The sequence below is a fragment of the Tigriopus californicus genome, chromosome 1, assembly GCF_007210705.1.
Source record: "Tigriopus californicus strain San Diego chromosome 1, Tcal_SD_v2.1, whole genome shotgun sequence".
Lineage (NCBI taxonomy): Eukaryota > Metazoa > Arthropoda > Copepoda > Harpacticoida > Harpacticidae > Tigriopus > Tigriopus californicus.
Window position 1 is genome coordinate 13,773,226 of NC_081440.1, and position 13,826 is coordinate 13,787,051.

A 13,826-nucleotide genomic window follows, 5' to 3' on the forward strand; every position below is an offset into this window, starting at 1 on the left:
GGGGTGATTGCAACGCTACGCTTTAACAGAGCCTCAAATGAAGACTATGAAGATACTCCAGAGTCCAGACTGGCATGTGCCATCCACTATCCCCTCAATGGTCTGACAGGCAATGTTCGTAGGGCGCTCACATGGTTGTTCAACAAGTTGGTCGTCGACGGAGTCCCCAGCGGATACATTATACCACATTGCGCGGGCACGCGAACCGAACCGCAATCCCTCGGATTCTCAAGACTCCCGAGAACTCTTGTTGGAGTATACTCTAGGAAAGAAAAAAAAATCCGTTCAGAGTCGTGTTCTAACTTTGATGGAGTGTAGATCACGTCCTATTTGCCGTCATCGTCGAGTTTTCGGAGTTCTTCCGTCCTTGAAATCCAGCCATCGTCGCTTTGAAGCTGCTTCAGCTTGAATCAGATTGCAAGCATTGACTTGACTTGACATTGTGGGCGGTGCGTGTTAGCTGACGATGGGGGAGTGTTTCCAGGTCTAATGCAGAGGATCCAGTGTTTAAAGAGATCCTCCGAGCAATTTTGAAAACCCGTGCTTGATCCTGTTGTGCGAGAAAATTGACCACTCACAATGAAGGCGTGTGGATTCGTGACACTTTTAGCCTTTTCATCGACTTGGATGGGATCAGCTGTTCAAGCTCAAACCATACATAAAGGTAAGCACCATTCCGGAACCAAGGGTGGATCTCAATCGCATAGCCAATCTGTCGAAACTTGGACAAAGTCTCCGTGGTACGGAAACATTCTCATGAAACAACTAGGGCTCTCCTCCGTTGGACAGACACCCTCTTCTGTCTCCCTTGATGATCTCACAGGTGGATGGTGTTGGAGGGAGAACAACGATATTGTAAGCTTCGGAAGACATTTGGCAGTGACTTGTCGGAACTCCCAAGTAATACCAAAGAAGTGCGGCACTAAAACAGCTCTCACAAACCCTCTGGAGAGGGAGGGGGGATTTTCCAGTAATATATGGAGGATCTTTGCCCACTGGAGTGCATGCTCATTAGTCGGTAGTGGGTTGGAGGTGCTGGAGGAGGTGGGTGTTGCCTGGAGAGGGAAGGTCGACTTGATTTTCAAGTGTGGGCGGGTCAGCTGATGACACTGAACGGAACGACGTGAAGGAAGGTGGAGATGCGTGTTCTTCGGCGTATTGCATTCCTGTTAGTGTTGTTGATGATTGGGGAATGAACTTCGATTGCGTTAAGGTCCTGAGAGAATCTTAAGCTATGAATGAAAACGAAATGTACATTGGTATTTGGTGGATAGTCATTTGGGATGTTTAGCTGAACTTGATGAATGAGTGACATATTGGAAAATACTGCCACTTTTTCAATTGGATGGACTTAAGGTTGGATGTTTCATTGATACCCATAGAAATTGGGAGGAAAGTAAGGAAGAGGATTTCTCCGAAAGTCTCTCTTCTTTTCATTCGCCTCAAAATAGCTGTGACAATGAGATAATTGAATTTCGACTCAGGCAACAGATATTGGAGATGCACCGATAGCCACATATTGAATCAAATGTGTGGCAGTGATAATGCTGGTGGCCGCCATTTGGCAACTTTCAAATACGAATTACTTTCAAAAGCTTTCACTGTACATGGTAGACCATGATCCATTCAAAAAAAAAACTGCGTATACGCCATTCAAGCTCAAGTCGAAAACATCAATGTTGTCAGGCCCCTTCTTGATTCAGGAAGATACTCTTTATTTCACTTCTTTGTCCCCGTGTTGGTTCACCTCTATTTTTAGTGGGAGTGCGTGGGTTGACGAGAACCTGAGGATAGTGCACGACCAATTGAAAATGATTTGTTTTTTGAATGAGTGGTCAGATATATCTGTGCAGACCCTAGGCCTTATAACTGGTGATTGAACAATACTTGATTATCATGGAACAATTGATCTCGAAAGGGAGGGAATGTGGAGTAATGGTTAGCGCAGTTCTCTAGGATGAGATAAATCTTATTCGATTCTCCTCCCCGGCCTTTCTCAAGGAAATTTTAAACACTTTATCCACAATCACCGGTGGACAACCATTTTGATGCAAAAATATTTGAAAAATCGAAATTGCTATGTGTTTTGTAGTTTGAAATTTCCACTTTGGTTGCTCATGGGGTTTGATTTCTGACTATAAAAGAACACATTTTCATTAAAACTTTCGATTCCATTCCAATTCTATCAATATTCAAGTGCATTTTTCTTTCATATTTTACTCTTTATCCGATCACCCGTAGTTTTTATGATGCTTCATAATTTATCACCAATTTGCATATAGCTCTATTTGTGCATCGTCAATTTTAAAGTCGACCTACCCATCACGTTCAATAAAGGAAGAGATTTTTATTAATCCTGACCACAGCTTATTATGGAGGTTGTAATTGCCAGCTCTACTGTCCGAATAAGGCCAAATGCTCCGACCCTGGCATCCCAACAACATAAAAAATGGTTTAGCTCGCTTAGATAGATCAAAACACTTCATTCTACTTTGGTTGTAAGAAATCATCTAGGTGAAACTGTGAGGAATCAATCAAATTTTCAACATCCTTTAGGGCTTGGAACATTGAGGTATAAGTTTGCTCAATTCTTGAGAAGGATGTCAACGCTAAAAATAGGCCGCACAAGTCGACCGTGCACTACTGTTGACACCAACCAACCCCAGTTGGCTCATCATTCCCCCACATATGGATCACCTGTTTTTGATGTGACTTCTTTGAAGTACATAGTTCAGTAATGCTATGATTTGCTAGAACAAAAAGACCTACCCAAGGAGGAATTGCTTGTAATTGTTTCGGCCTTCAGGGATGAATTAAAAATGGTCCTTCTTCACGTTTCCAACCTAGAATCATGAGCGGGTTTCAGATGATTGGACATTCGCCTGAGCATGTGCCATTATTTAATGTTGCCCCTCTCCGAAATACTTAACATGTCTATTTGTTATGGATAAACATACATTTTGATCGACCATTCTAGTTTGCGTCATGCTTTATGTGTTGGTTGAAGTGCACAATGCACATGAGCACATTGAGTCCGGATGAGGTGAAGTAGGGGTGTGCCTTGAGGGGTGTGCTAGAAGCCATTGATGGGCAAAACCAAATTTTTACTTGTGCAATCCTTTTGGAGTTTTGACAATTTTGTTTGAGGTCCAAATCTAATTCTTGCCATTATTACTGTGGCAACAAATGAAGACAATACCGCAATCAAGAACGATCGCAAACTTTACATTGGGAAACACACTTTCTTGCACTCAGTGATGGTATCATTTAAACAGCCACTCCGATTGAATTATGTTTGAAATATACCGCTTTTGTCGGAGAGTTTTGTGGCCAGGTTTACCGTTTTCTGGAAATGAAACAAGATGAGAATTTTTTTTGAACGTGGTGAATGATTTCCTTGGCGTAATATATTACAGAGCAAGCACCATACCTGTAATTAACCGCGTGGCTATCTATCCAAGATTCATGGCGATCCTTAACCATGTCCCACCCGCTTATTTTATGCTTCCCACATCACGTTGCAATCGTGCTTAAATGAAATCTCTTCACTAACGCGATCAATGAATTATATGTGCTTTGAAGGCAAATCTCTGCCATCGTCTCAGCTCCAAAGGAGGTATCTCCAGTCTCACACCTTGCGCTTGTTCACCAGGAGAGTTTACGGCTACTTTTGTAAGTGATCTGCTTGTCCGTCAGTTGGACAACAATTCAGACTGTTTGCCTTGAATCTGCTCTAAAAAAGCATAGCCGCTCTTTGAGAGATCGTCTTGTAAGGCGTACACATACATACGTAGCACAGAGGTCTTTTCAATTAACAAGTTATCTGGCATTACCCGATAAAATGCGAATAGAAGCAATTGATCCGTTGGTGAGAAAAATGACGACTCCGTTATGGCATCTTGGAGGTGTTTTTCACGGAATCATTGTTGCTTAGAGAACTATATATTCGAATGGAGTGATAGGTACAGGGGCCCGAACGATATTCCTGGAGCGTGGTCAAAATAACACTAGGTGGAGGAAATGTGATTGGATCTCTTCGTTGAGAACTTGAATTGTTGCCTTTTTATTGTGAAACCATTTAGGACTACTAGCTCTGTTATTCGGTTCAGGCGGATGGTCCAAGAGGAAATCATATTGAAAATCATCGTTTCCTGAATCCGTTTTCTTCTCAAAGCCAATGATGATTGGATGAAGACAATTGCTTAGTTTCTCTCTTGGAATTTCTGTGAACCTCACGCAAATACTGACAGAATACAATTGCTAAACTCTTCAAGGCTACAGTTAAATGTGCGAGATCAAGAATGGCTCTAAAGCCGGTGACTGAATTGTCTTTTCAAATCATTTAAATTTCCCGCCTTTGGGCCAGGACGAGTGTCAGTATTAGTCAAGTTCCAGGGTGACGAGTCTTTGATTGAATGAAACTATGTCATTGATCAGAATACAGTTGCTTGATTCCATTTAGTGGTTTAATGACTGAAGATCCAGGATCCAGATCCATGTCAACCATCAAACCACGGCGGATAACGTTTCTGTGGGAAACTGTAGACTGGGAAGTCTATGAAAACCGAAAAAAACTCATAGAAGGCAACATCAAGTTACAAATCAACTCTCCAAGGGCTTTGGCCGCTTTGGCAACTGGACAAAGAGTAGACATTACATTACGACCACGAAATCCCAAACGAAACTGCATCAAGATTGGCCAAATTTAACCAAGAAAACCAAGTGTATGGCATTGATTTCGAACCATCAAGAACATGCCCACAACCAAATGTAAACCCCGATCATGATCCGATCATCAAGTCCAGTTTCAACTTTCAATCATGGAGCTACCCGTACTTTGCGCAGTTTTCGCCGAAAAGTGGCTCTTTGGGATGGTAATCTTGTCCAACTTTCAGCTGTTAATTACTGTGCAAGTGGTCTTTCAGCCCAATGGAGACAGAGTTGGATGAACGAAGATAATGAGTTGACAACGATCTTTCTTCAAGAGCGGAAAAGGCAACGAGCGCGAAAAGGCATACTTTAAAAAAAACAAGACCCACCCACAGTCATGGAGTCTCCTTTACTGCAGCAGTTTCCTATACAAACTTTGCTTTCAACAAAGCACACAAACAACACATTCACCATTTCACAATGCCTCAAAGGAAATGTGTCCGTTGCCAAGGTTTCCAGTTTCGACTTGGATTACAAAGCCATTCATGGCTGAATGTGTGAGGTAGGAAATGAAGCCCATTTCTTATTTCGTCGGACGAAGAAATGCCATTCGCCATTAGGTTTCTGAGAAGCAATGAGCAAAGGAGAAATCTATCTGCATGGACGGAAAGCGAAAATCGTATCTAATCCCGTGGTCAAGGGGGAAATCAGGAGATCAAACAGATGATGTTCAAGGATTATACGTGCTTCATCTTACCTTTGTTGCCTTGGATGTTGCTGTTAACTCGAGGACGGCAATGTTTTCTACGTTTCTACGCCCTTCATGATTACTTTAGATAAGTGTCAGAAGAGAAACTTCTTTTCATAATAAGCTCCCTGTGTTTGCCATCGAGTCGCTCTTTTAATCACGATGACAAAATGGTTGAAACAGAAAGAAATCCTTGCCAAACCAACACATTGATTGGGTGATTTTTCTCTGCCTCTGGCTCTCTGTTTCATCCTAATGAGTGTAACTGTTGTCGAAACGCGGAGAAAGACGAAATGCCTAGATGGCTGGGGATGAATTAAACCTAACGGTCCTTTGATGTCATGATCACAATTATTTGTCAACCTTCACTTTTTGCGAGATGCCATTCTGTACAATTGAACTTCATTACACCTGTAACCTGGTAAAACTACTAAAAGGGAAAAGTGTGTTGAAGATGAATTAAAATAATGGTTTAAGGCGGTTTTCCAAGGACTTGTACGGCGAACCGTTGGGAAAAATGGAGAGGTTGAGAAATTTCCATTTCATAGATACTCAACTATCCTAAGGTGTGCTGTATAAAATTATTCTCAGTGGATTTGAAAAACCTTATTAGGAGGATAAAACGAATGTTGCTGCAAATATCTCAAATCAAACTGTTTTTTTTTTTGAGGCACCACATTGAGCTTCCATATACTTAAAGGGATCGAGGATGGATTTCACTTTCGCTGCGCCAGCCGAAACTTGAGCAGAAGCATCTGGTACTTCAAGAAACTCCAGGGAAAACATCATCCTTCTCTGTCCCTTTGAAAAGGCTTGAATAATCGATTGAAGGGCCAGGTTGTGGGAACTTCAGGCAAAAATGTGTCAACCACATCCAATTGTAGTGTTCATAGAATCCTAACCATGACTGGATATGACATTCTTAACCTACTTTTCCCTTGGTCTGGACCACTGTTTCGCACAAACCATGTCAAGAGTATCCAGGTGCATGCACTAAACATACTGTGTAACTAAGAAAGCGAGAGACTCAGAGCTAAAGGGAAAAGATCGCTTCTTTTGTGCCAACTCATCCTTCACTCGTAAGATGCAGTTGTGACCAAGTAAAGAGTGAATTGAACACACTCAGACTCAGATCAAGGGACGAACTACAAAGAACAGGAGAGCACACGATCTCTTTCGAGCCTTCCCCGGTGTTTTTCTGGCTTGTTTGTCAGTCACAAGTTCATGATTGTCATCTATTGAGCTGACAATTTCACTCCTTCCCTAATTACTATGTAGGTACAGTGGGGCTCCCGTTTGTTTAGGTATGCTCATGGTTGAGTGGTTGTGGTGGGTTGGTCAAGCCTTGGGATTAATTGGACTAATGGATTCGGATGACTAATGGCAAACTATTATCTCCAATTAGGTATGTTTGAAAACACCTGGCGAGCGAGGTATTGATTGGGTTTGTCTCTTTCTCTATCTCGCTCGATTTCACTCACGATCTAACATTTTATTTTGTTTTATCTGATTCAAGAACACAAACTGTTAATTCGTTCATTCAAACCGGGAGATGAGTTTGCATGAGATAACGTTTGGTTGGAGCTACAATTGAAACGAAATAATTAAGAAATAGAAAACGCTCACAAGCCACTAAGGTACCTGCATGATTTTTTTTACTACAAAAAAATGATTATTAAGACACTAATGTGGTTACAAACAACATATTTTAGATGATTTTAGAGTAACATTCGAAGAAGGTCTGTCATGAAGAGACTTTTATGAGTTTTGATCCTAAAACCCAAATTAAGATCATTTCTCTTTAAATGTGGCATTCTTGAACAATGATTGCATACCTTTCAATTATTCCAAGGTCACGTGATACCTTATGGTCGTCTTTTTCAAGGCTCCTTGGAATTTTCACAAACCTCTCCTCTTTCTCGGGGTTCGGTCATTCTATTGGCAATTTGTTCCCCTCAAATATTCGCAAGGTGTTCCATAGTCTATGGGTGTTCGTATTCGTGTGTAGGTGTTGATCCTGCATCAGGTTTTAAGTCACATTTGGAAGTTTATTACCAAAGTTCCTGATCAACCCTGTTTTCAAGGGCTGGCCAGATCCGTCAACTCGAATTCGTTGGTTGATTAGATATTATATGAATGTAAACCTTAATAAGATATACATCTCTTTCGTTTTGAAATGGTGGAGACCCCATTCCCAGTAACAGCAAGGAGGTTGGCAAAATGATACGGTCGTTGTTGCTTTTTCGCTTTTCCGAAAATTAAAAGTTATTGGTACATCAGCTGAATCCCATATTCCCTTGATACAATTTTGTCAGAAATTTTGCAATCACGTCTCTTATGGTTTGATTCGCGCAGCAATTTAGCCTGGAAAAAACAGAATGGTCCCATTACCACAGGTGTTTATTTGGGCTCAATTTCAAATTTAGGCCAATACCAGATTGCTTTGGACAGGGGTCTTAATTCACCGTCTGCACATGGCGAATTGGATATGGTGTGTGGTGCGAGGCAAAATAGCCAACCATCATTTCGTAAAGAAAATAGAAACTGACCACAATAGGAACCAAAGGGTTTCTCGCGGTAATTGCCTGATTCTTCTAGATTTCTGGTTTGGTTTTCTCCAATGACTTGGACGAAAAAGGCGTCAAATCGACAATTATGATCCACTGTAACCACGACAACGATTCAATTCAGGCCAAAACGACATTTACTCATTGGTCAGGGCAGTTTTAACAATTGTTTTACTGAACTATCAGTATTAGTAAATTTGGACAATTTTCTAAAACCAAATCCTATAATTGTATCATTTTTGTTCCAGATCCCAAATTCAAAGTCTCTTGTACACCACGAGAAATGAAAGTCGAACTTGTCAAACCTGCAGATGTCACACATGTGTACCTGGAACACCTAAAGCAGTACCCAGGTGAGTTTTGGAATGGAGTTAACCCTCAAATTTCAATGCAAATTACTCCATGATTCTTCATTGCAGAAAAATCTTGCAAACCTGTGATAGAGGGAGATAAGGTGACCTTCAGTCTCGATTTGAAAGATATTTTCAAATGTATGGTCACCAAGGTCGTCAACAGAGCTTCGGTGAGATCATTCTTAACCTTTTTGTTTCGGAACGTTTTGACAGAAAAATCTCTAAACCTCCGGCTGATCTCTTTGGTCTCCAGGTGTGCATCTAGTATGGTTCTTGAAGTTGGAAGTCGTATTCTAGACATTTTTTTTGCTCCAGGTTTGGCAACCGAGCAAAGATAAATACACATAATTGCTAAACTTTATCATTAGCATTCTTTGGCTCACTAAGGATCTGCTTGAAGGAGCTGTTGGCACTCCACTTTTGCACAACTTAATTTGCGGTTTCGATGCTATAAAATCACGATTCTCGTTTGATCCTTAGCCTCTTAGTTTGCGTGCTCAAACCCCTTACCATATGTTAGTGGGAACCATTACTTGTTATGCACGTACATTAGGGTAAACGATGAATATTTCCCTACTTGAAATGAGTTCACGTAGGTTCAAATTCACAGGATTGCGTCCTTGAACCTTGTCTGTCACCAGACAAGTAATTGCTCATAAAGCCCAGTCTGCGCTACAGAACAATAAAAAAAGCATTAATTTGGTGTCGAACACGGCATATGACGCAGTAGATGGAAAGTACTTTAAATGTCCTTGTCATATGGGATCATAAATGGATGCTTTTGTTCTACTAATCTGCATTTTGGTCGTCACTTCTTCGGGTACAGATTAAAGGTAATAGTCACTAAAGCTAGCTCTGAATAGTTATAGCGCCCTGACGTTAACGTTTGGCGGATATTGATTGAAAACTTGGATTTGGATTAGAAGAACAAAAAAATACGTATTTAAATCCCAAGTTATGACAAAGGGAAGAGCGTTTTACCTTAAATATTCTTTTTTTCATTATTTGGTCAGAATACATTTACATTTTCGCAATAAACCCAAGAATGCGACCGCAATCCAGATCGTTTCACAGGTGGCTGTAAAGCGCCTTACGGCTGCATTTAAAGCTTTAGTTTATGGCCCTCATTCCCAATACTTCTTTCACTTCTAGGGTCTTCGAGTATATTACCATAGAGTCGTTCTGGAGCACTCAGAAGGTCCGAAACAATCATTCTTCGTGAAATGCAGTTCCGCATTCAATTCGACAGGGTATGTCACGAGGCGTAGATTGGTTGTGCACTCTATGCAAGTGGAACCAATCTCAATTTAATCATTTTAGTTCGGCTGGTGTGGATTCGAAAATCTCCAAAAGATCGGCGCAAAGGGAAGAAATCCGATTCATTGAGGATGAGTGAGTAGAAATGGGTGTTCTTTAGACATCACGCTTCATCTTCTCTCATTGATACGATTTATTTCCAGAGAAATTGAAATCACAGGCGAGGTCACCGGGCGAGCTCCCATTCCTGAACTGATTTCAGGGGTCCGACAGAACAGTAAGTTATTTGATCAAGAGACGAAGAATGATGAGGTTCTTCATTAGGATTTGAAAGGCAAGACGAATTCCTGCCCCTCAAACCGGTCTTGTCACGCCATTTTGACTTGTGGGCGAATATTTACATCACTTCTTTAAGTAAAGCAGGCAATAAAAATACTTGATTAATGGGAATGTTTGATTGACTTTTCGCGCAACCTTCATTCTTACTTGCTGAGAACCTTTTGGCATGCCTCGAAACCGCTCAGAACTAGTTATGTCTTGTTCATGAGTGTCATTCATTTCCAGATGTCCTGATTGATGACGAATTGACAGTCAAGCCAGGAACGCCCTTAGAAATGGAAATTGGTTTGGATCGCGCCTCATCTGACATTTATGGAGTCAGTGTGTCCTACATGGAGGTCACTGACACCAAGTCCAAAGCTGAATCCCTTATCTTCAACGGGTGAGTTAGGCTCTGTCCAAGACACAGGTTTCTTTCCAGTCAAATTCCCAATGTCTCCCAAACATAGAACTGGACATCCACCCACGTTTGTGTTTCTTTCAACAAAGTGATGGTCTCTTGATAATGAAGCTAATGGCATAAAAACCTTAGCAAGTCGATTGCCAAGATCTGCCATGAATAGTCAGTGGCCGTGGGTGTTTTGCATTTACGTTTTTGGGCTCTTGACTTCCGCGAGGCGAATCCTCTTAGAATCAGTTCATGCTTGATGATGAAGAAGGTGGTGGTGGTGGTGGGTTGTTGTTTTGTGTGCTCCTGAGTTGTGGAGTCCTGAGACTCCATTAAAAAAGACTGTATTCAACCTTTGTGAGGCGATCAGAAGCCCCTTCATATCCAAAATGACATCACAGAATCATATTCATGTAGCATGACGGAATTATCCTCTGGGCCTTGAGCAATGGCAACCAAAACGTCGGGGGCAACAATGTTGTAGCACAGCGAATTTGCATTGCACTTTATTTTAATGAGTTGTTCAAACAAAAGCCAGAAAACGTCCTGGCAGTGATTCATACAAATTGATAACGTCGGACAGATCTAATTACGAATCACTTGTGCTCTTAAAGGGGCTCATTAGTTGAGAGTGTCTGTCTGTTGGTCCGAGGGTTGAACTGGTTGCCTCGAAATGGCGGACTGAAATAATGATGATTACACCATGTTGAAGAACAGTGGGACCCTCCACCCAAATGCTCACCACCGCAACCAAACACGGCTCGGGTCTAAAAACCATCTTTAAGAATCCATAAATCATGCACCTTTCGAGCAATAGCGATTAACGGCGTTTTCAGCCCAAAAGGATGTCTAGTCTTGAAAAAAGTACTTTAGGCGTTGGGACAACATGTCGTAGCAATAAATGTGTGTCGTTTATATTTACCAGGAAAACCCGCAGGACACCCACTCACCCAGCTTGTTGGCAGTTCCAATCAAATTTGATTGAATATCATAATGGACATTCTTGCATTTTCAGTCACCTAATTTGAGCTTTGGCACTCCAATCCAGACTACGCAAATGTCAGTAACCTCCATGCAAGGTTTGTCTGACTTGGTTGATTGACCCTTGCGTGAAACTACAAAATCACAGTCCGCCATTTTGGATCAGATAAGGGGCGTATTAACCAAGCACTGTCAGTTTTCTATCAAGGAAACGATAGTTGTAACCTACAATTTGATTCGTGGCCTTTTTGTGGAAAGACAAATTCCACCCCTTTTGGTCATTGACAAAAAATAAACGAATCTCAAACGGTGAGACTATTGTCTGTAATGTCAGGGGAGGATCAGTTTTGTCAGTGTTTTTGTGACTTGGGAAATATGGCCTAACTTAAATTGTTCGGAGTCATGCGTAGGTGGACAGAGCCAGGCGACGGTTGCCTTGAAAGATGAGATTATCCAGGGCTGAGATTTTGGGCACATGATAGAGCTATCTTAACAGACAACAATTGCAACACCATCTCCGCCTGGATTTTTTGGTGGCTCTCAATTTTCAAGCAACTTCCAAAAGAGGGCCCCCACCTTCATCTGGATGTCGACAATGTAAGAGACTGAACACTGAAGTCATCTTCAATATCTTTATCATTACATCCCCCCCCCCCTCATGAATGCGTTGGTTGCATCTTTTATGGGCCTCAATAGCTGAACGAACGTTTGCATGGAGTTTTGTCGTTCCTTGTTGTCAGTTGGGTGCATCTTCTGTAGTCTTTTTCTGAAAGGGAACATAACACCCACTCCCAAAAACATGAGATCATGGGTCGAAAAACCATGATTCACTGCGAATTCAACTGAATATCTTTCGTTCCTATCGCAATTTGATCGGGCACATTGCTCCTGCATAAATCTTGAGAATGCCATAAGTTCCTGGAATTCAAAAGCTTTCATGAGTGCAGTATCAATTGATGCCATTATGCTTTGGGAATTGGCCATTTTGGATGTCTCTTCGGGAGCAAATTGTCGGTTTCCTTCTGAGATGTCGGTAATTTCAGCTGTAAGAGCTTCAGTACATCTAGCTAATGTTATCATGATTTAATTTACGACTGAAATTTGCATATCTTGTAATGGATTTCAGCAAGCACGTTCATCATCCAGAATCTTTTATTTCCATCTCTGCAAGTCACAGCACACCTATTCTTATTAAAGCCGGAACATTTTTTGTTTGCTAAACTCCGATAAAAACAAATATAATCTCCATGAAGTTTGAATGCTAAATACCAAGTGGGTTTTTGTTTGGGGTGTAAACCAGATGATAAGTGTGACTATTTTTATGGCGATATTGAGCCTGTTATCTCATGATTTATCTCCAAAAGTCTGAACTTGGATATTGTGCGAGAATTACGAGGAACAATTAAGATAAAGTACCTTACAGGCAGGTCTGAGCCCTACTAATCTTAAGCCAAGAGTAACTGAAGCTTGTGCAATTGAAAGTGAATATCATGAAATAATCGGTTCCCTGATTCCCTGGGGATATCATCCATCGCTCTCATTAGACTTGTCATCCTGGAGTTAGAATTTAATGAACCTGTGAGGTCCTGATTTGCATCCAAATGAGAATATGAACCCGAATTAGGCACCATGTGTGCTTTGGCAGCGTCATTCATTGCCAGTTTCCTTTATCTGGCTCCTTGCCTTTGAAATATTGCTGTTATCACACTCTCTGAAAGGACTTCTTCTTTCAACCTCCACGGTCTAAAGAACCCCCCTGCGTTCTGCCTTTCTCTCCCTCTCTCTCTCTATTAATCCGCCTTACAATGTCACACAGGTTGTTTGTGATGAGGACGAAAAGCTTTGTCAGTGTCTAGTCACTCAAATGGGGTCCTTTTTATTGTACTAAGCCGTATTGTGTGAGGTCATGAACAACCATATACACACACCCAAGTCAGCCCATGGGGTAGAGTGACTCCACTGAGTGGTCACACCTTTGTAAATGAGTGGATAAGGTTGTCTGGTTGTGTCAATATTTGACTCGGACCAATTCAACCGACTAGTTCAAACTTGGAACCAAATTAAGGTGTCGTCCAGATTCAAGAAGTTGAACAAGTTTAAATACGGTACATGCAGATAAGATCGTGTTGTGAAGCAGTACAAGAGGTTTCATTCAAAGACTTTGTTAAGATCCTTTATCTACGGATATTTTTTGTTAGGAGTATTCCCAGCAATCATCATTTCCCATTCCCATACCTAAACTGGGTCTGTCTTGGGTTCCCAACAATGTCTTTGATATCATAGGCCCATCAGGTTGAATTAAATTTGCACAATGGGTGATGCTCAAGCCTCAAACACACACACACACACACAACATTTGTCTTTTTGAGTGCCTCGGTGGAGGTCTTTTTACGGCTAGCAAATTTGTTGGCAATCTATGTATCTAAAATGGACTTGGAGACTTCTCTTGTTTCAGGTTGAAGCGTCCATTTTGCAGGCTTGAATTTCTGTGTGGTCACTTGGCTTGACATACAATTTGAAATTGAAGCAAAGTGGGCTTGAGA

General features: G+C 41.4%; 1 protein-coding gene across 1 annotated transcript in view; it reads left to right on the plus strand.

The window, feature by feature from the left end:
* Nucleotides 1-203: 203 nt before the first annotated feature.
* Nucleotides 204-13,826, plus strand: part of LOC131877840 (uncharacterized) — a 26,164-nt gene continuing 12,541 nt past the window's right edge. Inside the window, exons 1-7 of the mRNA XM_059223655.1 lie at nt 204-664; nt 8,214-8,318; nt 8,385-8,488; nt 9,471-9,568; nt 9,639-9,710; nt 9,779-9,852; nt 10,140-10,296. Of these exons, the coding sequence (XP_059079638.1) occupies nt 580-664; nt 8,214-8,318; nt 8,385-8,488; nt 9,471-9,568; nt 9,639-9,710; nt 9,779-9,852; nt 10,140-10,296 (695 nt within the window). The 5' untranslated portion in view covers nt 204-579. The remainder of the gene's footprint in view (nt 665-8,213; nt 8,319-8,384; nt 8,489-9,470; nt 9,569-9,638; nt 9,711-9,778; nt 9,853-10,139; nt 10,297-13,826) is intronic.